Below are 27,332 nucleotides of genomic sequence, written 5' to 3'. Positions count from 1 at the left end.
ATTCAGATGACCACTATGTGTGTGTGTCTTTAAAGTAGTCGATGTGTGCAAAAAGAATGAGAATGTTTTTAAATATAATTTAAAAGTAATGGATTCAACGCAGGATAATTTGAAAAACTTGCCTGTGGTGTCACCGATGTTAACAAAAGGTAAATGTGAGATTAAAAACCATTTGCTGAAGCAATGCCATTTTAGCTTGCTTCTAGTCTTTGAGCTATTTTATTATGACTTGTAACCGAGACCTCCGCAAGTGAACAACTTTACTACATCAGAAATCCATGCATATAAAGCTAATTATGTGATGCAGATGTTAAAAATGTTACAGTTAGTTTACAAATCATGCACTATGGTGTGTTTTGTTTTCATAACTTATTTCCATGTCAGCAACAGTTTTAAAATCAATAATCCACCCTGTAATTACATTTTATGTGAACAGGAATAGTAGAAGTTGGTGTTTTATAGTGTTCATTTCAGCTGGAAACTGTAGTAATTGTATGTACACAGTAGGTAAGTTTTTGGAGATTTGCAAAAATGTAGGTTTTTCCAACCTGTGTTTTCTTTTAACAAATTGTCATGTATGTGTGTGTGTATTATGATATCAAATGCCGTCATGGTTTGACCGAGAACTAAGCTGTTCTGATATCTCCCAAAGTGAAATTTGAACATGTTTGGAATTATGTGACGTACTGTAGAAAGATTTAAGCTAACAATGACCAGAGGAACAATTGGGGAAACGGGAATAATTTGGTAACACGCAAGCTCAGCTGAAATAATACTCATCGTGTGTTTCTGTATGTGTGAACACCCTCAATGAAAAAACAACAAGTGAGACACTCGTGGCTAGATGGACTCAAGTGCACCTTAAGTACAAAGCCAGGTTCGATATTTTAAGTTGGTCACCAGTATGTTGTGTGTTGGTATCCTCAAAAAAGGTTTTTAATGGGCTAGTTCACCCAAAAATGTAAAATGTCATATTTTACTCACCATCTTGTCATTCCAAACATATATAACTTTCTTTAAAAGGATCATTTTTGAAGACGAACAAAGGTGGATATCAAATAAATTTTGCCATGTTCCTATTACAGTATATGGCTTCAGAAGACTTACTGTATATGTAGTGTATAATGTAGCATCAGACTACTTTTGTGAAACTACTATGGTAGGTTTTTTTTTTGTTTTTGTTTTTTGTTTTTATGCTTGAAAGCCAAAGTCTAAAGCAATTTACTGTAATAACGTGAAAGAGAACTCAGAACTCCTCCTTTTGTGTTCCATGGAAGAAAGAAGGTAATACAGCTTTGGAACGACGTAAGGGTGAGTAAATTATTGCAGAATTTTTGTTTCTGGGTGACCTATCCCTTTAAATACATCAGGTTTCACCAGCGCAACTAGCTCTGACCAGCATGAATCAGCCTGCGGTTTTGCTTTTCATTTCATTTTTTAATTAACTTTTTTTAACCCACTTATCTAACTCCTGCCCAGAAATTTAAAAGATCTCTAAAACACAGCAGGTGCACTGGCCTCAGATCAGGGGTGCCAACAAGCACAAGTGAGATGATTAGAGTTGTTGGTTTTCTGCAAACACTTCCAACATTGCACTGTTTCATAAATATATCAAAATGTTTAAGCACGCTCGTTTTGGAGAGGACAGCAGGCGTGTAATTTCAGAATAATTTACACCGTAATCAGCATCTGGGTTCATTGTTGTGCTCAATCGTCTTGGAAAAGATGTGGTTTCACTTAGCGGGAATTATAAAGCAGATGCTTAATGATAGCAGTTAAACTTTCAGATGCATGCTGATCTTTGAGTTGGAAAAAGAGGCTTTGACAGGGTAGACTGCAGGAGTTTTCTGTGGATTTTTGTGCGTCTGCGGCTGTGATTTACTGGGGTAAAGAAGTAAATCGAAGTTCAAGCAGGAAGGATTTGTTGTTTGCTCAAATTTGAATCTATAAGGAGGGCTTTAGGGGTTGCACAGATGCAGGGAACAGAGCGAATCGTTTGGCAATCACAAAAGTTGTGAAGGTTTAAGTGCACTCGCACACTGAAGTCTGTAAATATGTAGGCTACGTGTGTTTTCGTGTGTTTTTATGCTTGGCAATATCTGTGGTCTGTCTAATCCCGCAGCACTTTGAGAGTGGACTGGCACACAAATCTTGCACTCATGCTCATATGTGCCTCAAACCATGTCTGGGTGCCAGGCAATACAAACCAATCTGGCTTTTGCTTGCACAATTCTTCACCACGCCAAGTCCGCTTAACCTGTTAAGCTTCAAGCCCACTTTTGAAAAATCCCCAGAAATGACATACCCAAACTGAAACAGATACAGTTCATGAACCCTTTGCACTAAAAGCACAAGTATGATCTCATTTGAAAGCTGACACCTGGTTGTTTATTGTAAATGTAGAATTAATTATTGTCATAATGAAAAAAACAATTTTAAATAGCTTCAAAGTTTTGTAAAGTTATTAGAAATTTATTTTTATGAAACATCTTCATGAAAATAAAATTGAAGTTGGCCCTGGAGCAATCTAGAAATGCACTGCAGCTAAAGCCACATGTCTGACCATTTTATATTTAAAATCTGAAAATGATAAGTATAAAAAAATCTGTATTTAGTTAAATGTTTTTCAAGATCATGTCAAATTACTTTATTTTGATTAGACTCTATTAGCAAACTGATGTTTAGTCATCTTCTGAGTCATCTATTCAGTCTATTGTCTCTATTGTTTTGTGGTGCCCCATTCAGTCTCAGTCTCCCCTGCACACATTTACACCTCTCCAGACTGGTTATTATGGCTCTAAATATGCATTTCTTTTGTCTGCATTATAGCTACTAACGACTGGCTATTCACAGGCTATTCATAGGGTTTCAAACCCTAATTTCTTTTATCAAAGTTCTCACTAAATATTTGAAACTGGTATCAAATGCACTGAAACATTTCAGTAAGCATTCCTATTTAGAAAAAAATCATAAAACAATAACTGCTCGTGGCAGGTGCGCCTGGGCTCGCTAGCATGTTAGCTTAGCACACCATCAATACACGACCATTTATGAGATTAAAACCATGTTTGTGCTCCAAACTTACTATATAACGCAAGTCTAGTGTTTTAAATAATCTTCTGTGATCTAACTTGGCTTCAGATAAAAAAAAATCCGACAGAAAATGTATTATTTAGTGTTCTGAACGATGATGAAATCTATATCGATTAGCATTACATTATAAATATAATCTATTATTATGAAATACCTGGCATGGCTTGAAGAACACAGGTAACTCAAATATCATTGCAATCATGTTTATTGTCTTCAAAACATCGTTATCTGCATGTTACAGCGATCTCTGTCAGCTACTTTCTGTATCACTCAGTGACGTCCTGGAATGTCACATGACTATGGGTCTTCTTCATGATCCATATATGGACTTTTATTGGACATAATAGCGCCCCCATGCTATTGGTATGAATGGAAAACACAGCACATCTCAGTAAGAAGCGATCATTATGATTACATCGACGCATTTGGGTATAAATTCAATAAATATTATTCCTGTCTATAGAAATATGATGTGAATCTATGACAATATATCAATATTTCTCCACATCTGCACATTGTTGAGCTAAAAGCCCTCAGGGACGTTGTTTTGTGAATCGCTGTCATGACGACAGCACGGAGTGTTTTTTATGAATGGACCGGCTGACGCTCATAATTCATATTAAAGGTATCGACTCATTTTTTTCATTTCATAACTCCTGACACAAATTAAGACATAACTGTCACTATAAGTTTCTCAGAATACAATAGTGGTCAAATACTGAATCTTGAGTCTTATATCTTTTTAATGATGTATAGTTTGTCAAGGTATAACATTAAATCTGATAGTATTCACCTTATTTTCCACGACAACAAGGGTGACGCCATTACGTTCGTTTTGTCATCTTACTTCCGGCTGAGAGGGACTTCAACTTCCGGCTGAAAGGACCTACGCTAGTTTCTAGACGTAATTCTATATTTGTAACGGTAAAATATGTAATGTATTATATGCTCAGTTAGGGGCTGCCATAACAATTGAATTAAGAGGATAGAAAAAAACGGTGTTACGAACACAATGTAAAGCGATCGGAATGTTGTGGTGTACTACGATTTACACCCACCACCACCTAAAGACGAGGAGCACCTGAGGCCATGGCGGAAGGCGATAAGCTTGAAGTGCCCACCCAAGCGCTCTTAAGTGTGTTCGTTTGTACCATTTTATGGACGGGAAGCCGACTGACGAACACCCTTTTAGCCCGAGTAAAGGCTCGGCTACGATGTTCTGGTAAAGATCATCGCCGGGTGCTGAACAGGTTGTCAGATTCAGGTAAGCTAACTTGCATAACTGTTGTTACCTAACTTACCTATCTATGTGCTTGTTAGCCTAACGTTAGATTCGTGAAGTCCGTTCTATGAATACATTTAAGATTAGTAACGAGCCGTTAACAAAATACAACGAATCTTGCATGATTACCATTGGCCACCTATAACAGTCATATTTCTTATATTTCGTTTACTTTGTGATATGGACCTAAGGGTCTGAAGTAAAGAATGAATGAATGAATATTCACGATAGTACAATATATTATGGTACATTACAGCCTTACAATAGCTCACATTCTTCCTGTAAGGAGGCCAGCTAGCTCTCATCTCTCTTTCAGATATTGATCTACGTAGAGATTGTGTGTATACTGTCTCGTTTTTAATGCATCTCTCTTTTTCACACTGTTCTAAGTATGAATGCCATCATAAATTAATTCTCATGATCTATGTTAAGTAACTGTTACTAATGTAAAAATGTTTATGGTTATATTATTTCCTTAGATCATCAATGAGCGTCAGTGTTGCAGTGGACAACTGTGAGGAGGATCACAGCCACATGCCCCAGACCTGTGATGCAGAAACACAATGGGAGGATCCATCTGTCTCTGACCACAACTATGCTACAATATCTCAACTCAACCTGAAGCCACCTACATTTGAAATGGGAACACAATGCGTTGAGCCAGTGCTATAGTACATAACTCTGCTGAGAAACGACCACCTTTGTCAGCGGGTCGACATTGGATGCATTCCATTCAGTAGCCGAGCACCTCACCAGTTCATACACCAACAGCTTTCAGCTACACACTTGAGATCAGCTCCTAATGAAGCTGCGTCTTAATTTATTGCAGGGTGATCTTGCTGTAAGGTTTGGTGTTTCTCAGTCCATTGTAAGCAAGGTGATTTCGCGTTGGCTTGACATCATGGAGGAGAAGTGTTTCCAAACACAACATGTAGGGCTGCACAATATATCTAAATATAACAAATGAATATATTGCAATATGCATAACTTTTTTAGCTTTAATAAGAATCAGTGTATATATATATATATATATTTAATTCATACAGTGAAAACTAAGCAGTGTTTTATTTTTACATTTGATTATTCAGTTTCTGTTGTTAAATAGACCTAATGTAGGATAACCTGAACCCCTTAACCCCGTGGTTTACACTGATGTTAAAATAACACTTCTTATGCTACAGTAAAACACTGCTGTTCACTTTCACAAGTTGAAGGGATGTTTTCTTGTCACAAAAAAATTTGAAACACGTATGTAGGTTATATAAGTTTAAATCTAAATTAAGTTAATTTTATCAATTTTAAGCACAATCGTATCGAATATCGCATTGTTTAATGAGTAATCAAATTTTTTCTTCAATATCGTGCACTTAATAACTTCGTCCAGGCGATGAAGTAATGGCAGACAGAGGCTTCACCATTACCGATCTCCTCTATGAAAGGAAGGTGAAACTTGTCCTTCCTGTAAACTTTTACAATGTGCCCATATTTTACCTGTTATGAAGTTATTTTTATAAACCTTTACAATGTGACCAGATTTTACCTGTTATGAAGTTATTTTTATAAACCTTTACAATGTGACTAGATTTTACCTGTTATGAAGTTATTTTTATAAACTTTTACAATGTGACCAGATTTGACCTGTTATGAAGTTATTTTTATAAACCTTTACAATGTGACCAGATTTTACCTGTTATGAAGTTATTTTTATAAACCTTTACAATGTGACCAGATTTCACCTGTCAGTCATTTATTATTAAACCATATGTGAGCTCTGTAGATTCCCTTTAAAACTTAAATGAATTAAGTCTTCTAGTTAGAAGGAATAAGTCACGTCAAGTTTGCAAATGAATACCATCTTGGTTTATTACTTAAGACATTTAAATGGTGAAATGTATCTACATGAAGGTCAGTAGAAGGTGTCTCTAGCTTCCTGAAAACATCAAACACTTCTTACAACTGATTTTATACAACTTATTTAATCATTTATATTTAACCAATTACCTCATCTCCTATCCTTAACTAAATATTCTCATTCCTTCTTATTTACACATAATTTGTTATTGCTGCTCCATCAACTCCTAACAGGACGAAGTAGTTAAATATGTCCACATAGGTTAACTGTTACCTCTGGCCACGTTAACAATGACGATGGATGAGACAATGTGAGACCAACTGATCGTCCTATGAAGTTTTCTCCGTGCTCCCAGTTTAAAACATTTATGGTATTAACGTTATTTGACATTTTGCTAAAGTTTTGGCTAGCTAAAAAACAATCTTCTAACAACTGAAATAGCTACCGGATGTGCCGTGCCAGTTTAGCGGAAGTCGGATGACAAAATGCGGAAGCGCGAAGTATTAAAAGTGGGCGGGGCGGAATAAGGTGAATATTTGAACTAAATAAAAAAAAAAACGCTTCAGTGCGCCGACGCTCTGGCAACGGTTAAGAGTAACCCACTTGACCTGATGCCAAACTCTGCCAGCTTACCCACCGCCATTCAAAGCTCTCCATCTCCAGTGCCAATCCCTTTTTAAACCAAAGTCCTTTCCGCTGTCACATTACTATTCTAGCCCTCGCTGCTGCAAACGGCTCATTGCACAAACTACAGCTCCGCTTAAATGTCATTTTTGGATCATTAGCTTTTTCTTAGAATGTTTAAGATACAGTTTAAGATACGCTTCCATTTGCAAATGTCATGACTTTTACTTCCAGACGCCCCTACTGATTGGTCTCTTTCAACTGTAATCCCTTTAAAGACGGCATTAAAACTCACATGTGCTTGATTGTGCCCCAGCTTACTGCCACACTGCTGGCATCTGTGAGATTTGCAGAAGACCAGGCTTGTTGCAAATCAGTGTTTTGGGGCTAAATTGCTTGTTTCTGTTTTATTGTCACTAAGCTGATGGTATTGATTTGTCTGTTTGAGAACATGCTGAAGTGTCAATAGAGTTCTGTCTGTTTCTTTTGTGGCTGAATTATGATGCGTTTGCATGGGTATGTCCTAAGTGAGAGAGGAAAAGTGCCCCAATTGTGCTAATTTAAAGGTTCCTGATTTTGTTTTGAGACTCCACAACAGATTAACATGCATCCGAGGTCAAAAACACTTTCCTTTTCTCATAATATACATTTAATATCACCACATTTCTCAAAGATTCTTTAGAAGCAGTTCGAAGATTCAGGCTGCGTCCGAAATCGCATACTATCTTTAGTAATTACTTATTACAGTTATGGTATAACGAATGAATTTGCTTTCACAATGGAGAAAACAGCATCTTTTCGACATGATGTAGACCACACGAACCAGCTAAAGTGTTTGAGGGTGGGTCAAAGTAGACGTCGTTCTTGAGCAGCCAATAATGACTATAGGCAGGCATTATGCAAATGTGTTACATTGTTACGTATGAATGTCACGGAAGTCAGACTGGAATTGCTGACGACTCGTTTCGGCAGTTCAGAGACGGATTTTTTTCTTTTGGGAGACAATAACTCCGTTTATCGTGCACTTTGATCTTTAAAACTTTGCAGACAGTTTACATTCACAAAGAGCTACATTACACACTGCATGAAAGGTAATGTTCGCAAAAGCATAATAGGGGCACTTCAATATCTTGATTGCTTGTCCTTGACCAGAGGTTTTCAAACTGGGGTCCAAGTACACCCAAGGGTCAATTATCAATTACATATGTTAAACACAGTCATTTTTAAGACATTTATCAAAGGATATTATGATATTTTTAGTGTTTCATCTTTAATTCTGGTTTCTAAAGACTCTTTGAAAGTCATGTGATTAATAATATTTTAACATAATATAAGATGGAGAAAAACGTCTCAGGTTACGACTGTAACCATAGTTCCCTGAGAAAGGGAAAGAGACGATGCGTCATCGACGCTTTGGGAACGCCCCCAGCGTGAATGCGTCTGAGCATCAATGTCAACTAGTCCAATGGAAAGAATGAGCGTCACGGGCGGGTGACGTCATGACCAGGAAGGGATAAAAGCACATCCGGTGCAAACCGGCATTAGCTTCAAAAATGTCGAAGCAAGCCGATCACAGGTATGCAGGAAGTATGGCAGGGTGACGCATCGTCTCGTTCCCTTTCTCAGGGAACTATGGTTACAGTCGTAACCTGAGACGTTCCCTTTCGAGGGAACTCGCGATGCGTCATCGACGCTTTGGGAACGAGAATACCCAAAACGCCAGAATTCCAAGTACCTGAGTGTCAGTCTGTTGAAACTAAGCACTAAGCACCTGAGAACCTGGGGCAGCATCCAGGTCCAAGCTGTAAAACCTGACGAATGTGAGCGTAGAGGACCAGCCCGCCGCATCACAAACATCTTGGAGAGAAACCCCAAATAACAAGGCTTTAGAAGCCGCCATACTCCTCGTAGAATGAGCTCTGACCACCAAAGGACACGGCTGGTCAGAGTGCTCATATGCAAGTGTAATAGCCTCAACTATCCACTTACTAACCGTCTGTTTAGAAGCAGGAAGACCTTTCTTAGGTGATCCAAAGCAAATAAATAACTGGTCGGACTTCCTCCACGAAGATGTCCGATGAACATAAGTATCCAGTGCTCGCACTGGACACAAGAGGTTCAGCCTTTCCTGGTCCGCAGATGTAAAAGGAGGAGGACAGAAAGCCTGCAGCACAATAGGCCTCAGAATCAAGGTCGGCACCTTAGGGACGTATCCCTGTTTCGGATATAAGAATGCCTTGACCATCCCCGGTGCAAACTCAAGGCAAGTGGGGGAAACCGAAAGGGCCTGAAGGTCTCCAACTCTCTTAAGGGATGAAATAGCTAGCAGAAAGATAGTCTTAAGGGTAAGAAATTTCTCTGAAACTGAATCTAAGGGCTCGAATGGAGCCCTAGACTGGCCTTCTAGTACTATTGCCAAATCCCAAGCTGGCACCCTAGTGCGAGTTGCAGGCCTCAGCCTCAATGTGCCACGAAGGAAACGTGTAATCAGGGGGTCTCGACCCAACGATGTACCCCCCACCAGGGCGTGGTAAGCCGCAATGGCCGCCACGTAAACCTTAAGTGTGGAAGGACATAGACCTGACGTAAAGCGCTCCTGCAAGAACTCGAGTACTGTGTTCACAGAACAGTTAACCGGATCCCACTGATGTCGGTGACACCTTACAGAAAAAACTTTCCATTTCAGCGCATATAGTTTCCTAGTAGCTGGAGCTCTGGAGCTTAAAATGGTCTCAACAACCTCAGTTGAGAGACCACTCTCTATGAGTTGGGCCCCCTCAGAGGCCAAACCCACAGGTTCCAAATCTCTGGTCGGGGGTGAAATATTGTGCCCCCGGCCTGAGACAGAAAGTCTCTCCTGATCGGAATCTCCAAGGGAGGACCGTCTAAGAGATGGATCAGGTCCGCAAACCAGATCCGACTCGGCCAGCGTGGTGCTACTAGCAGTAGGCTTATTCCGTACTGGCGGACTCGCTCCAGTTCTCGAACCTCGTCAGGACCAACTCCCTCACTCCTATCCAGATCCCCCAGCAGGTCAGCTTGGTAAGCCTGGAGCACTGCCATAGTGTTCAGACATGCTCCAGCTTGACCTGCTGCCGTATAAGCTTTGCCCACTAAAACCGAAGTTGCTTTAAGCGGTCTAGTGGGCAAAGCTGAGGCCTTCAGAGACGATGCTGGACCAGGTGACAGATAGCTCGCAAGCGTCTGTTCAGCCTGGGGCATCGCCTCATATCCGTACTCTTTCAGCCCTCTTATATCTGAATATAAATGAACTTGAGGGCTGAAAAGTCGTGAGGAGTACGGTTTACGATCCATGATCTAGTACGATCCATGATCTAGATAACTCGTTATGGAGATCGGGAAAAAAGGGAAGGCCCCGTGGTGGAGATGATGTAGCTGAAGAAAGGAAACGCTCGTCTAATTTACTTTTGGGACGAGCGCCCCTTTTCTCAGCTGGCCATTCAATATTTAATTTTTCTACAGCCCTAGACATCACATCCACCAGCTCCTCATATGCTGGGGAAACAGGTGGCGAATCTCTTTCCCCAGTGTGTGTGTGCTTATACTCTCCATACTCATCACATCAACCTCCTCAGAGGAAGAGCAATGAAGTAATGGAGGGCTCTCTCCCCGGGCGGAAGAAGCCGCAGAACGGGCTTCCGACACCGGGGGGAGAGCACTGGATCCTCCTGGTAAGGAAGGAGAAAAGGCCCTCGGACCCGTCTCCAACCCCTCCGAAAGATCCTTTTGCGATCCCCAGGAATGCATTCTCCGTGCTGCCTCGGCAACAGCGGGTCCTGCACCCTGAGGATCGCGAACCTGACCACTCTCGTCAAAGAGTGACAGGCGAGAGCGGAGCATGCGAAGCGGAAGCATCTCGCAAATGCTGGCACTCAGCCCCCTCGAAGGCTGAGACCGCATGCTCCACTCCCAAACAAATGACACAAAGCTCGTGTGTGTCCCCACCCGTTAAATAACGCGGGCAGGGAGAAGCACACTGTTTGTACATTTGTTTCGCCATAACTCTTTCCAATATATATGCAACAGACAACAATAAATAGACAGAGACAGAGTAACACAGATCGCTTGCTGAGACACAGAAGCTAATGCCGGTTTGCACCGGATGTGCTTTTATCCCTTCCTGGTCATGACGTCACCGGCCCGTGACGCTCATTCTTTCCATTGGACTAGTTGACATTGATGCTCAGACGCATTCACGCTGGGGGCGTTCCCAAAGAGTCGATGACGCATCACGAGTTCCCTCGAAAGGGAACTGCAGTAGAATGAATGAATGAATGAATGAATGAGTAACATTTATTTATTTCCCTGCAGATTGTCTCTAAGGGAAATACTAGCCTGGATGCCAGCCCGAACCCCGCCCACAACATTTTTTGGTCGGGAAGTTCGGTCTGGACTCGCTCCATTAAGGAGTAATTATGATCGGTTCAGAATTAGTCGGGCCAATCGAATTGCCAGGGCGGGCTTTATGCGATGATGGACAGATGATCTGCAGTTACATAATCATCACGTTATCAAAGAGCGCTTGGGTTGAACTGGTTTCCCTCAGAGATGACTGGAGCTGGAGAATTGAGATGTATAGATTCCGCTATCGCGTCTGTTGTAAAAGAAATCGACAGCGCATTCATTTTAAAAGACGAACAGAGAACTGCAATCAAGGCATTTGTCGATCGGAAAGATGTGTTTGCCGTCCTTCCTACGGGAAAAGTTTAATTTATCAGCTGGCTCCGATGGTCGCTAAGAAGATGGGACGCAATGAAAACCCTGTGGTAGTTGTGGTTTCTCCTTTGGTCGCACTCATGGAGGACCAAGTAAAAGAAGCAACACTCATTATTTTACTACTTCTTCCAGCGTCCGTGCAGTTGACTTCTGTTGACAATTTGCGTAGCTCATAAAAAAAAACACTTTCTGCTTTGCTCTGATTGGTTGTAGGTCTATCCAATTGAATGCAGAGTTTTTTTTTTTCTGGTTCGGTTAAAGGTCCAGTGTGTGATTTTTAGCGACATCTAGCAGTTCGGTTGCGAGTTTACACTAAGGGCTCAGCCCACCGCTCACCCCTCCCTTTCGAAGAAGCTACGGTGGCTAAAACGGGACAAACATCGTCGTCTGAGACAGCAGAGAATAGCCAGCGTAAACCAAGTTTCTGTACCACAGTCCATTATAAACCACATCATGGATAAAGTTTCAGGTGAGGATCAAGGGTCTTAATACATAATATAATAATAGTAATCAGCTGATTGTCTCACGAACGTAAGCAGCACATTCTCCCCACATAGCAAACCCATAATACAGCGAGGGAGAAGAACCACATGAAACTATGCAACTATATATTTTTTCTAACAGGATAGTAAAAGTTTAGCTGGCTAATATGAGCTGTTACTGTGGCTGAGCTCGTTAAAGCGTAAAGCCTTGTTTAAACTCGACGCGTCCGCAAGAGCCCAAAGGTGCGTGCGGCAAAAATGACGTGATTGTAACAGCGTGCGCGCCTCCGCATCCCCTAGACACACTTAGTTACTACACACACAATAGGCGTTTTTTCTCTGATTTTGGAAACTCGATCGACTTAAAATGCTTCCAAGATCGACGGGTTGGTGATTCCTGTAACTGTTTTACGGTCAATGACAAGAGTAGCCTACTAATCAGCTGTCTCACGAACTTAACCAGCACATTTATCCCCACATAGCAAAGCCATAACACAGCGAGGGAGAAGAATTAAGTTACATGAAACAATCCAACTACATATTTACACCACTGACAAGGGAAAAGTCACTACTCACGGTGTTTTATGACTAGCTTCTTCTAGCTTCCTGCGGCTTCTCTTTCAAGGTAGTGACGAAACTCTGTAGCGATGTTTGTTCGCGTTCGGCTACTGTAGAAACATGACGTCACAATATGGCGACCTTCATAGAAGGGGATTCCCGCGCCTATGTAGATATAAATGCCTCATTCTAAGGTAATAAAAACATTACGGTTTATTAAGTAAGTTGTTTATACACCACTGAACACATAGTTATGGATGTCGTATTGCATTTCTGTTAATAAATATATTCAAAAATGTTACACACTGCACCTTTAAGAGACGCCTCATAATCAAAGCCCTATGGAGCAGTATCAGACTCACATTCTGACTAGAATATGAGTATGACGAAGTCAGGGTAGGGAAATACATAAATAAATAAGAATAAATAAGGTAAATTATGTATTCTCTTTCCTATCTATCTTTTTTTGAATGAATGAATGAATGAATATCATGTATTAATTCCCCTGCAGATTATACTCTATTGAAGTAAGGAAGGAAGGAATTATTCTCCTGCAGATTTTTCTTCACCTTATTAAACAATCAATCAGATTTGGCACGATACCAAAGTATCAAAAGTCAGAAAATTTCAGAAGTCAGAGATTTAATTACGAATTCAAACATTTCCACATTAGCTATGCTATCCCCATTCTTTTTATGTCATCAGTTGTCTCTTTTGTGTCTAAGGAATTTTAAAAGAAACATTTGAGATAAAGTTAAATAAAACTCATCTGAGATACTGGAACTATGAAATACATTTTAGTCCGGGGTGTTGTGTTATTGGGCAGGGTGCATTGAGGACACAGGGTAAAGTATGAGGACAGACCCAGAAAACCCCTTGCAGGAGTCCGGTCATCCGCCCTACCTCCATGCGCTTGGCTCCCACCACAAAACCCCCCAAAAGCGGTCACTTACCCCCAGGGAGCACAGATGTTTCTGGCAAACATTTTCTCTTCCCCACACCTCCCTCCATCCTTTTCTCCCATTTTCCTCTCTTTCATATGCAGTTTATTTTGCTTTACTGGCACCGATGACAGAATCGCTTCTTGTCTGAGTCACGGATGTTTGATTCAGGCCTGTGTTCCTGTGTTTGCTCGCTAAAGGTGAGCGCTGAGGTTGTCTTTGATAAGCACGGGTGGCTGGGAAACAATCTGTCCCGGTGGACAGATGATGGGCGGGTAAAACAGAGGTGTTAAAAGCTCGAGAGTTCATCTGCAAACTCTTCAAAGGCTCTCAGTCAAAGGTGCATGAAAGTGAGATTGATGTGACATGCGTGTGGCTGCACACATCTGTTTTCAAACCATTTTTGATGTGGATGAACTATTGTTGTGTTAGCTGGGAAATATTATTCATCACTAAACAGCTTGGTAGGGATGAGTAGCCGCTCTGCTGAATATAACAGTATGAGTACTTTTTGCAGCATGTTATGCTTTGGATGTGTGTTGGAGTCCCTATAAGGCTGCTAGGCCCTTAACCAGCTAGAAATCCTTGGCCAACCAACTTCATCTTCAAGACCATGCTTTATCTATTTTATCTGGTTAAGTTTTACTGGTCCACCAGCACCAAACCAGCATTAAACCACTCTGGTCCAGCATGCAAATCCATGTCTTTTCAGCCAAGCAAGACACTCTAGTTAAAAGCGCAGCTCAAATCATAATTGATTTTGGAGGCCAAACAAATTCTTGCATACCTGGTTAGAAGGCTAGTCATTACAAATCACATAATCTGAATAACGATTTGAGTGAAAAGTTGGACAGGGTGCATATATTTGTAATCTTTTATCATGTTATCTAGCATGATTTGAGAATGTTGTGTTCCCTTTCGTAGTCACTCCGAGTTACGTCGGATGACGGAGAATGGGGGTTTCGCCAGAAAGCCAATCCTCTTCGAGTATTAAAAAACGAGCCAATGGCAATGAAATGCCATGGGTCTGCGGAATTTGCATAATGTATCTCCGCCTCACCGCGTGAGTATTTAAGGAGAGACACCTGCAACAGCAGATCATGTTTTCGCTTCGGAGCCAAGAGAACCTCTTCACTCCACAGCCACAACTGAGTTTACAAGTGACTCACCTCTTCGAGACGAGCGAACTCTCCAGTGTTGGTGTGACGGCGGTATCCAGCGAGTCTTCACATTGCCTGCGATCTGTGCAGTGGTCTGCCTGACTTTGTGTTTTCTCCCTGGTCGCCTCAGCATTGCAGAGTTTTTCCTCTCCTAAAAGAGCTGCACGTGGCACGTCTTTTTAAAGATGTCTCGCCCGTGTTCTTCTGGTTGCGGTCGATATTTGTCGTCTTCTGATGGGCACGAGCGCTGCTTTGTGTGTCTGGGCTTTGAACACGCTAAAGCAGCGCTCGTGGATGACTCATGTTCCTTCTGTGGGAACATGGCCATCGCAACACTAAGATTAAGACTCAATGATCTTTCAGTGAGAGTCCCCGCGTCCACCACCCGTTCTGCTTCCTCCACGAGAGGTGGTAGTTCGGCTGGGGGACAGGGTGATCTGAGGGTGACGGTGTGGAGCAATCCGACGATGCGTCCTCGGACCACGCCCCCCTCCGCTGTGTTGCAACCCGCGAGTGCCGCGGTGATTCAGGCGGGCTCTTCTTCGGAAGCCCCGCGTGTTTCATTCGGCGCTCCAGAGGATGACGCGATGTCGATCGCGGCATCACAAGGTGGGCTTGAGTCTTCAGGAAGTGAGGATGCGGCTGCGTTGCCTCCTTCGGGAGTCCCAGCGTTGCCCGTGTCGGATCCTGAGATGACAGCCATGCTGTCCCGGGCAGCCGTGAGCATCGGGCTAGAGTGGAACCCTCCGCCCTGCCCCGAGCGCTCGCGGCTGGACGATTGGTTTTTGGGTGCGGCTGCCGCCTCACGGCCTCAGCCAACCCCAATTCCTTTCTTCCCGGAGCTGCATGAGGAGCTGTCGAGATCATGGAAGGCTCCTTTGACCTCCCGTGAACGCTCGTCAGCTTTCTCCGCCTTTCCTCCCCTCGATGGCGCAGCTGCCCATGGGTACACTGGGATTCCCCCGGTGGAGCGCTCTGTTGCGATGCAACTGTGTCCTCAGAGCGCATCCTCTCGTGGTAATCCTAAGCACCCGTCCAAGGCCTGTAGATTCTCGTCATCAATGGTGGCGAGGTCTCACAGAGCTGCAGGACAGGCGGCTGCTGCCCTGCATGCGATGAGCACCTTGCAGGTCTACCAGGCCCAGCTGCTCAGAAACATGCACGAGGGCGGGACTGACCCAGGGACGTTCGACGAACTGCGTGCCGCCACTGACCTCGCTCTCCGGGCGACGAAAGTGGCCTCACGCTCCCTGGGTCAGGTGATGGCCACTAATGTGGCCTATGGCTGAACCTGGCCGATATGCGGGACGTTGAGCGGACTCGTCTGCTCGATGCTCCCATATCCCAGGCCGGCCTCTTCGGCGGAGCGGTTGAAGACTTCGCCCAGCAGTTTTCGACCGCACAGAAGCAGTCTGAGGCGATAAAACACATTCTGCCCCGACGGCCAGCTGCTGCCTCCACCCAGCCGTCGGCACAGATGCCTCAGCCTGCTCGCCGCCGAGGGCGCCCTCCCGCGGCTCCCGCCCCTCCCGCACGGCCCCAGCAGCAGCCTTCACCCGGGCCGCGTCGTGGAGGAAGCCGCAGGAAGGCGTCCCAGCCCCCTCAGGCCCCGCGCCCCGCTAAACGCCAGGCCAAGCGGCGCTCCTGAGACGGGCTGCTCAGTGATGGTGTTGTTTTTTTCCCAGGAGGCGGTTGCAGGCCCCCTCCTTCCCCCGGTGGAGGGCCGGGGGAGAATCTTTTGTTCTCCACTCCCCGCTGCTCACCCACGGGTGGGCAGCACCCTAATGTGGTTAAAGAAAGAACCGAAATGTCCATCACTGAGCACACAGAGCCGGATGACAGTGCGCGACGCCCCCGTGCCTCGCCACTCTCGTCCTCCTCTGTCTCTGAGGGCGAGGATGACAGTGCGTGCCGTCCCCGGACCACACCACTCTCATCCCCCTCTATCGCCAGACCCCTGGCAGAGCAGACCCCCGTGGAACGCTGGTCCTTCCCTGGTCTCCTCTGTCAGGGCGCGGAGCTTGGCTGTGCACACGCTCAGGGCCGCTATGCCACCCTTGCCTGTGCCGGTCACTCCGCCTCGCTGCCCCTCCGGGGGGACGCCTGTGGCTCGGATGATTCCGCTGGATCAGTTTTTGGGGGCTTGGTTAGAGCTCCCCAATCTGTCCCGTTGGGTCGCCCGAACTATCAGGCTCGGCTATGCGATTCAGTTCGCACGGTCTCCTCCCCGCTTCAGGGGAGTCCGCTTTACTATGGTCGGTGGCAATGCCCCGGTCATGAGAGCGGAGGTTGCTACCCTGCTGGCGAAGGGTGCAATCGAGGCTGTCCCTCCAGCCGAGATGAGGTCAGGGTTCTACAGCCCCTACTTCATTGTCCCCAAGAAAACCGGTGGGTTACGGCCAATCCTGGACTTGCGCGTCCTGAACCGCTCCCTTCACAGGCTGCCGTTCAAGATGCTCACGGCCAAACGCATTTTCGAATGCGTGCGGCCACAGGATTGGTTTGCAGCGATAGACCTGAAGGACGCCTACTTTCATGTCTCCATTTTACCTCGACACAGACCGTTTCTTCGGTTTGCTTTCGAGGGGCAGGCATACCAGTACGCGGTTTTCCCATTCGGGTTGGCTCTGTCTCCTCGCGTCTTTACGAAGGTCGTCGAGGCAGCCCTTGTTCCCCTACGCGAACACGGGGTTCGCATCCTGAATTATCTCGACGACTGGCTAATATTAGCTCACTCTCGAGACCAGGTTTGCGAACACAGAGACCTAGTGCTCCGGCACCTAGCCCGTCTGGGCCTTCGGGTCAACTGCGAGAAGAGCAAACTTTGCCCCGTGCAGAGGATCTCTTTTCTCGGTATGGAGATAGACTCGGTCGCCATGTCCGCGCAGCTTACGAGCGAGCGCGCACACTCACTGCTGACTTGTCTTCGACAATTCGAGGGCAAGAGTGCGGTCCCACTGAAACTTTTTCAGAGGCTCCTGGGGCATATGGCATCCGCAGCCGCGGCAACGCCACTCGGATTGCTTCATATGAGACCGCTTCAGCTGTGGCTTCGCGATCGAGTCCCGAGGTGGGCATGGCATCGCGGTACGCTCAGAGTTCCAATAACTCCGACCTGCCGTCAGACCTTCACCCCGTGGCGGAACCTCAGCTTTCTACGGGCCGGAGTCCCCCTAGAACGAGTTTCCAGGCATGTTGTCGTCTCCACAGATGCCTCTGCCACGGGCTGGGGCGCCATGTGCAATGGACATGCAGCCGCGGGCTCCTGGACAGGACCCCAGCGCCTCATGCATGTCAATTGCCTCGAGTTGCTGGCAGTACGCCTTGCCCTGCACCGCTTCCACGCGCTGCTCCAGGTTCAACACGTACTCGTCCGCTCGGACAATACCGCGACTGTAGCGTACATCAACCGTCAGGGTGGTCTACGCTCTCGCCGTATGTCGCAACTCGCACGCCACCTCCTCTTATGGAGTCAGAAGCACCTGAGGTCCCTTCGTGCTATTTACATTCCAGGAGTACGGAACCTTGCAGCCGACGAGCTGTCACGGCTCCGGCCTACCTCTGGCGAATGGCGACTCCATCCCCAGTCGGTCCAGCTGATTTGGGACCAGTTCGGGGACGCACAGATAGATCTGTTTGCCTCCCACGACTCATCCCATTGCGCCCTGTATTACTCCCTGACCGAGGGCACGCTCGGCACGGATGCACTGGCGCACAGCTGGCCGCAGGGCCTACGCAAGTATGCGTTTCCCCCAGTGAGCCTTCTCGCACGTACTCTGTGCAAGATCAAGGAGGACGAGGAGCAGGTCATATTGGTCGCCCCATACTGGCCCACCAAGACCTGGTTCTCCGAACTGGTACTCCTCGCGACAGCACCTCCTTGGCCAATTCCTCTGAGGAAGGACCTCCTTTCTCAGAGACGGGGCACCCTATGGCACCCTCGTCCCGATCTCTGGAGACTCCACGTGTGGCTCCTGGACGGGACGAGGCAGGTTTGAGTACCCTGCCACCAGCGGTGGCGGCTACCATCACTTCCGCTAGAGCATCGTCCATGAGACATGTCTATGCGTTGAAGTGGAACCTCTTCGTCAACTGGTGCTCTTCTCGCCGAGAAGACCCCAGGAGATGCTCGATCAGCGTTGTGCTTTCTTTCCTGCAAGACGGGTTGGAGCGAAGGCTGTCTCCCTCCACCCTGAAGGTGTATGTGGCTGCTATCGCCGCATATCACGAAGCAGTTGAAGGTAAGTCTCTGGGAAAGCACGACCTGATCATCAGGTTCCTGAGAGGAGCGAGGAGACTGAATCCTCCTCGCCCTCCTCTCGTTCCCTCTTGGGACCTCTCAGTGGTCTTAAGTGCCCTGCAGAGGGCTCCCTTTAAACCTCTGCAATCAGCTGAGCTTAAGATCCTGTCAATGAAGACAGCGCTCCTGGTTGCACTGGCCTCCATCAAGAGGGTAGGGGACCTGCACGCATTCTCCGTTGACGAAGCGTGCCTGGAATTCGGGCCGGTTTACTCTCACGTGATCCTGAGACCCCGGCCTGGATATGTGCCCAAGGTTCCCACCACTCCCTTCCAGGACCAGGTGGTGAACCTGCAAGCGCTGCCCCGGGAGGAGGCAGACCCAGCCTTGGCACTGCTCTGTCCAGTACGCGCTCTCCGTGCTTACGTAGACAGGACGCAGTGTTTCAGGACCTCAGACCAGCTCTTTGTCTGTTATGGTGGGAGACTGAAGGGAAAGGCTCTCTCAAAGCAGAGGTTGTCTCACTGGATAGTGGACGCCATTGCTTTGGCTTACCAACAGCAAGGCCGACCGTGCCCCCTTGGTGTGACAGCCCACTCCACCCGGAGTGTGGCTTCCTCTTGGGCTCTAGCGCATGGCGCCTCGCTGGCAGACATCTGTAGAGCTGCAGGCTGGGCGACACCCAACACATTCGCCAGATTTTATAATCTCCGAGTGGAGCCTGTGTCCTCTCATGTACTCGCTTCATCCAGCTAGTACCGGACCCGCTCAGGTGTCTTCGCTTGCTCGCCATTCCACTCCACGGACTGGATACGTGCGATATTTCCTCAGGTAGCCTTCCCCTCTGAAGCCCTGAGTTCCTCCAGCGCTGTTGACGCTGGCGCCAGTGTCTATTGCCTGTGCGTCGGCTAGGTGCCTCCGTGTGCATGGTTCCTCCTCTGAGTAACCTCCACATGTGTATTTTCCACTGTAAGCCTCTTTGAGCATGTGTCTTTCCCTCGGCAAGTCACCTGCCACTCCTGGAGTTGAAAGTAGATGCCACCCTACGGGCTGGTCACTCCAGTGTTCCTCCATATGAAGCCCCCTCGGGCCATATGTGTATTCTTAAGTCCTCCCTACGGGTAGGCATGCTGCGGCATATCTCCCCTGAGATATGCTTCCCAGTGTACCTTGGTATTCCTGTGTTAAGTAGGACTCCCTCGTCCGTGCCTATATCACGACAGGGAGGTCAGACTGCGCAGGGCACTGGAAGACAGCTGTGAAGGTGGCGTGATTACACGGGGACCCCCATTCTCCGTCATCCGACGTAACTCGGAGTGACTACGAAAGGGAACGTCTCGGTTACGGATGTAACCCTCGTTCCCTGAGTAGGGAACGGAGACGTTACGTCTCCGTGCCACTTCCGCTGTACCGCTGGGTCGACGCCTGAGTTCAGTCTCGGCTCCTCAGCGAAGACATGATCTGCTGTTGCAGGTGTCTCTCCTTAAATACTCACGCGGTGAGGCGGAGATACATTATGCAAATTCCGCAGACCCATGGCATTTCATTGCCATTGGCTCGTTTTTTAATACTCGAAGAGGATTGGCTTTCTGGCGAAACCCCCATTCTCCGTCATCCGACGTAACGTCTCCGTTCCCTACTCAGGGAACGAGGGTTACATCCGTAACCGAGACGTTTTCAGCAGTAAGGACAATAATAATCCTTTTTTACTGAGAATTTAAAATGGTCAATGTCTCAAATTTGCTTACATTTGGCAAAATAATATTTTCCCTTTATTTAACACCATGACCATTCTTTTAAATCTTTGCACAATTTTTTTTTTTTTTTTGACCTTTAAAATATTGCAGAATCCTAGTGCAACTTATTTTTTATTTACAGGTACAGTATAAACTGGAAATTCCACACTTTTTTTTTATATAATTTGTTTATTTAGTATAATTTTAGTTTATTTAAAAAAAACATATGCTACATGCCATGCTGTATTTAATGAATGTAACCATCTGCTATAATTTTTCAGCACAGAAGTGTTACACCCATTAACCTTATGATTATTAATGTTTTAATCCCTTCTTCATGTGCATGCACACTATTAATCTGCAAGAAGAGTCACTCTCGCTTTTCGAAAACACACAAATTCAAGGACATTCATTTATTTAGCGCTTCGCATATTTATGAGCCCATAGCAAATACACACTTTGTTGTTCCGCTTGTTTGTTGGGGTGAGTCAGTGAACTGAAGATACTAGCAACAGACCATGAAGGATCTTCTGCATTACTCTCCAGTGAGCAGAGCCCAGACATAAATGAGCTTCATTTGCTCTCCTCTCAGATATCTCAGCTCGTCTCGTTCCTTGCCTGAGGCAGCCTCCCTAGACCGAGGCTTTCATATGATCATCCGCTGCTCTGCTTCAACTGAAAGAACCCAGTCTTTGTGTCCATGGCCGCTACAGTGACTGCGGTCAGGCTGGGGTCAGGCCCGGCGCTGGTTTGTTTAAAATCATGTATCGGTAGTAGTGCTGAATTAACATGAAAAGTACCATATGGGCTTATGCTCAGCTGGCTTAGTGTTCTATCACGTAGAGGACTCGGGCGTGAATGCCACAGTGGAAGGTCATATGCTAATTCGCTTTGTTTTGTTGTCATTTTTGTGCTTGTAGAAATAATGCCATTAATGACTTTGGGAATTTGAATACTTGCACATTTATATGCTTGGTTGGGTCGTTGAGATTGTGTACCGTTTTACTCCGTTTGTTTGGTCTCGTTACTTTAAAAGTGTCTGGTTTGGCTAGACATATTGGCCTAGAAAGTTTTTTCAAATTATTGCTGAAAAGTTTCATCGCTTACACTAGGATCACTTTCTGGTCCAGGCTGGGTTATGCTGGTGGACCAGTGGACCTAAAAAACTGGCATCTGTGGTTGCCAGTAATTTACCGTAAAAAAAATATGGTTGCAACATTTTAGCTTTTACAAATTTAACTTAATCTACAGGGGGAAAAGCATATTTCATTAAAGAGATAGTTCACCCAAAAAGTTGTTCCACACTCCTTTATGAGTTTATTTCTTCTGTTGAACACAAAAGAAGATATTTTAAAGAATGTTGGTAATAAAAACAGTTAACGGTAGCCATTGAAAAGCACTATGGAAGTTAATAGGGCCCATCAACTATTTGATTACCAACATTCTTTAAAATATATTATTTTGTGTTCAACAGAAGAAACTCAATACAGGTTTTGAAAAACATGAGGGTGAGGATTACATCATTTAATTTTTTGGGTGAACTATCCCTTTAACTGATATTATGTATATATACTAACCTATACTAATATCTGTTTTGTACCTTTGTAATACACAACCACCAAAAACAGGTGGTGATGAGAGTCACATGATGAATCAAAGCTCATCACAAGCAGCTTTTCCACAAGCTGATAAGGTAAATCCTATAGAAGGTGCACAGTGTCATTCACACAAATACTAAACACCATCATGGTAACACACATAACATAAAAAAATGCAATAAACATTAATTTAGCAACATTAGATGTAACATAAAACCTTAATGACCATAACTGATTAGAAAAAAATAAGAGGAAATATAGTTATTTCAATGAAAATACATCAAAAGTGAAGTGTCACACAGGAAATGCAGTAAATGTCATTTTAAGTTTTTTCGGATTTATTCTTTTTCACTTCCAAAAACTGATCACAATCATTTTTTACAGTGCATGCTGTTAACCAGCAAAACTAATTTGGTAAAGCTAATTGACCAGCATGATCTTTCAGAGGAGAGTTGAAGACCAAGGAAGTCTTGTTGGAACTAATTAAGAAGCCTGATGGCAAAATAAAAAGTACAATAAAATAAATAAAATAAAATACTATTAAATTCTATATAAAATATGTTTAATTTTTATTTTTCCTTTTACATCTCTCTTTGTGGACAGGTACCCATTCCCCACGGTGTTCAGTACGTGTAGTAAGAAGGATCTGGTGGCTAGTCTGGAGAAGGGAGTGGGCATGTGTTTGTATAATATGCCTGAAGTCAAAATGCTCTACGGGGGACAGAAATGTGGCAACGGATACATTGAGGAAGGAGAGGAGTGTGACTGTGGAGAGCTGGAGGTATGAAAGACTCATACACATCAAAGACCTTTGTGCGTCACAACAAAGTAGACCAGATCTGAACTAGTTCCATATCTGGTCTTTTTGGGATTTGATTTGGTCGGTTAAATATTCACAGGCCAAAGACTGTCTTGCACTCTGACTTCTTGTTGTTATCACAACCTGTGCCTGAATTGACACATATTCAGAAACAACACATTCTCATATGTGGGGAAACATGCTAAATATCAAATGAATCTGAGACATTAAAAATATTTCTTGTTTATTTTACACCAGCTTTTTTTTTTAAACGCCAGTTTTCACAATCCATTTATTTCTAATTATTAATGAGAAAAAAAAGATTATTTAGAAATATAAAATAGGATATATATATCACTATGCATTATAATTACTGAACATACAAATGAAGTACAAAAGTGACTGCCATGTTGCTAATCTTACAGTTACCTCAGGGTGTCTTTGAAATGATTCATAGTGTGAAATTCCATTTACTTTTGTATCATTACTGCACTAAAAAACTGCAAACTGTTCATGATATAGACAGAATTCGGACCTGGTCAAATAAATGTTGTTCCTCTCTGAGCCATGGTGCAGTGGGTTACATGTGTTTGTGACATAAAAGAGCTTGGGGCCGTGGTTTGAGTCCAGACTGCGTCATCTGTGTAGAGCCTGATCCAGTTCCCTATCAGGGAACTTCGAGCTGCGTGACAACGCATTGGGAACGCCTCCAGCGTGACGCGTCTGAAGCATGAATGAAATCAGTCCAATGGCGAGACGGAACGTCATAGGCGGGTGACGTCATCGACCAGGAAACTATATAAGCACCCCATAACACAAGCGCGTCAGCTTCTGAAGTCTTCAGCAAGCGCTCTGTGTCAAATATATCAGTCTGTGTCTCAAAGTGTTTTTGTCTGTCCTTAGAAATTGCTAGGCAGGAGTTTTTCACATATAAAAAAACTATAAAAAGAGACTATATATATTATGGCGAGTGAACAGCAGTTCAGAAAGTGTGTGCATCCCTGCCCACGTTACATCACGGGTGGGGACACTCACGATCTGTGTGTTGTTTGTTTGGGAGTACAGCATGCTCAGTCAGCTCTCGAGGGAGCTGATTGTGAGCATTGCGAGCGTTTGTCAATGAAAACGCTCCGCTCCCGCCGAGCCCTCTTCGAGGAGAGTGGTTCGGTTCGCGATCCCCGCGGTTCGGGTCCCGCTGCTGCCGAGGCACAGCGGAGGCGCCAATCGTGGGGTTCGCAAATGGATCTATCAGCGGGGATTGAGACGGGCTCTGCCTTTTCTCTGCCCTTACCTGATAGATCCAGTGTCTCAGATCCCGGGGTGGAAGCACGCGCTGCGGTTTCTTCCCCCCGGGCTGAGGCACCAACACTTCAACTATCCAGTTCTGAGGAATTGGATGTTGAAAGTGTTGATACAGCAGAGACTGGGGACTCGTCACTTCAGTCTCCTGCTAGTGAGGAGCTTATGGAGGTGTTGACTCGTGCAGTTGAAAAATTAAGCATTGAGTGGCCAGCTGATAGACAGGAGTCTAGATTAAAAAGCAAGTTGGATGAGAGATTTTTGCCATCTCGCTCTGCACCTCCACGTCGGTGTCTACCGTTCTTTCCTGATCTCCACACCGAGGTGTCGAGATCATGGAATAGACCGGTATCTGCTAGAATTTTTACGCAGCAGACCTGAGTTTATTCTAATATTTCTGGGGCAAAATATTATGGTTATGGGGCGATGCCTAAGGCGGAGGAAGTTTTGGCGAGCCATCTTTCTCCTGCCACGGCATCGTCCTTTAAGACACCGGCGTTGCCCACCAAGCCATTAAGAAACACCTCGGCTTTGGTGGGCAAAGCTTACTCGGCGGCGGGACAAGCAGCTTCATGTCTTCACACTATGGCTATCTTGCAAGCATATCAGGCAGATCTATTACAAGACATTAGTGAGGGGGAGGAAATAAGTGCTGATGTGGTCAGAGAATTACGTCAGGCAGCCGATCTCTCTCTCCGTGCCACCAAGGAGACGGCCAGATCAGTCGGCCGCTCTATGGCAGCCTTGGTGGCCACGGAGAGGCACTTATGGCTAAATCTGTCTAATATGAAAGAGAGAGAAAAATCCTTCCTTCTGGATGCGCCGCTGTCGACTGCTGGCCTCTTCGGTGACTCAGTGAATTCGGTCATCGAGAGGTTTCAGGAAGAAAAAAAGCAGGCAGCGGCGCTCCAGAAGTTCCTCCCCCTCCGTGTGCATGTCCCCGGGGCCGCTGGGCGGGAGCAGCCCCGGCCGTCGAGTAGCTCCTCACACAGGGCGCAACAAAAGAAGAGTGTCGCGTCTCGCGCTCCTCCCCAGCGAAACTGGGCCGAGGCGCGGCACTCTCAGACGAGGTCTTCCAGGGGCAAAGCCGATCTGAGGACGGTTATTGTCGCCAGGAAGGCTTCGTCGAAGAAATCCTGACGCCAAGGGTGTCAGGATGTTGAGGGTGGTCCCCACCGAGAGAGAAAGGTGTTCGCCGCTGTACACGGCGCCCGTTCTGTCTCGGTGCCCTCAGGGGCCTGTTCTGCCAACCCCGCCTGCGTGCCGGGGCGTAGACGGTCCCAGCGAGCGCTTTCCCGAGGGAAGCTCGCCCGCTCTGAGGAGCGGTTTAGAGCGGTCAGACCAGTTGTTCCCTGCCGGTGCGCCGTTACAGGGCACTGTGTCTGCCACTCAAAATATTCCAGAGGCCAGTCTCGAGAGACTGGTACCCTTAGTAGAATTTTTGGCAGAATGGAAAAGCCTTCCAAATGTATCTCGTTGGGTTCTGCAGACTATCGAGAAGGGGTACGCGATTCAGTTCAGATCACGCCCGCCTCGCTTCAGAGGGGTTCTGCCCACAGTGGTGGGCCCCGAGCAGGCTCTGGTTATGGAACAGGAGGTGAAAACTCTCCTGCTGAAGGAGGCTATAGAACGAGTTCTTCCTCCCAGCAGAGAGTTGGGTTATTACAGCCGATATTTCATCGTTCCAAAGAAGGATGGGGGGTTGCGTCCAATTTTAGATCTGCGCCTGTTAAATCGCTCAGTAGGGAAGCTCAAGTTCAAAATGCTTACTCTCAAGCAGATCGTGTCACAGATCAGGTCCGAGGACTGGTTTGTCACGAAAGATCTAAAGGACGCGTACTTTCACATTTCCATCCTTCCACAACACAGGAAGTTCCTGAGGTTTGCTTTCGGGGGCGAAGCATACCAATATCGGGTTCTTCCGTTCGGCCTAGCACTGTCTCCCCGAACTTTCACGAAATGTATGGATGCAGCTCTGGCTCCGCTGCGACTCCAGGGCATCCGCATTTTAAATTATATCGACGATTGGTTGATTCTGGCTCAATCGGAGCACCAGGCGATTCGGCATCGAGATGTCGTTCTCGCCCATATCAAAAAGTTGGGGTTGAGGCTCAACGCCAAAAAGAGTGTGCTTTCTCCAGTACAGAGGACCACTTTTCTCGGCGTGGTTTGGGATTCGACAACGATGCAGGCACGTCTGTCTCCTGCTCGTATAGCTTCGATTCTCTCAGCCGTCAAACAGGCAAAGCTAGGCCAGTCACTCACTGTGAAAGAATATCAGAGGATTCTGGGTCTGATGGCAGCAGCGTCCAACATTATACCTTGCGGCCTGCTGTACATGAGACCACTGCAGTGGTGGCTCAGGACCAAGGGGTGTGGAGACTCCACCCCGAGGTGGTGGAGCTCCTATGGAAACATTTCGGTCGTGCCGAGGTAGACCTATTTGCATCCAGGGAAACATCACACTGCCAACTGTGGTTTTCCCTAAGTCCTCCAGCCCCTCTGGGGTTGGACGCGATGGTACAGGAGTGGCCGAGGTCACGCCTGTACGCATTTCCCCCGATTGCTCTGCTCCCAGGAGTTCTGGAGAGGGTGCGCCGGGACGGGGTCAGTCTACTGTTGGTAGCCCCGTACTGGCCGGCCCGAGTTTGGTTTTCGGACCTAATTTCTCTCCTCGACGGCTCTCCTCTGGAGATACCGATGAGGAGGGACCTTCTCTCTCAGGCGAGCGGGTCGATACTTCACCCCCGCCCAGATCTGTGGAGGTTGTGGGCTTGGCCTCTGAGGGGGCCCAGCTCATAGAATCTGGTCTCTCGACTGAGGTCGTGGAGACCATCCTCCACTCCAGAGCTCCGGCCACTAGGAAATTATATGCCTTGAGGTGGAAAATGTTCACCTCTTGGTGTGGAGAACACCAGTTGGACCCAGTCA

General features: G+C 46.0%; 1 protein-coding gene across 2 annotated transcripts in view; it reads left to right on the top strand.

Moving 5' to 3' along the window:
• Positions 1–27,332, top strand: part of adam12b (ADAM metallopeptidase domain 12b) — a 110,642-nt gene that overhangs the window by 66,853 nt on the left and 16,457 nt on the right. For both annotated transcript variants that reach the window (XM_056266344.1, XM_056266345.1), the window contains exon 12: positions 22,907–23,084. In XM_056266344.1, coding sequence (XP_056122319.1) covers positions 22,907–23,084 — 178 coding nt within the window. The remainder of the gene's footprint in view (positions 1–22,906; positions 23,085–27,332) is intronic.

Source organism: Rhinichthys klamathensis, unplaced genomic scaffold (assembly GCF_029890125.1).
Source record: "Rhinichthys klamathensis goyatoka isolate OS25496 unplaced genomic scaffold, OSU_Roscu_1.1 h1tg000247l_1, whole genome shotgun sequence".
Taxonomy (NCBI): domain Eukaryota; kingdom Metazoa; phylum Chordata; class Actinopteri; order Cypriniformes; family Leuciscidae; genus Rhinichthys; species Rhinichthys klamathensis.
This window is presented reverse-complemented; position numbering and strand designations above follow the sequence as displayed.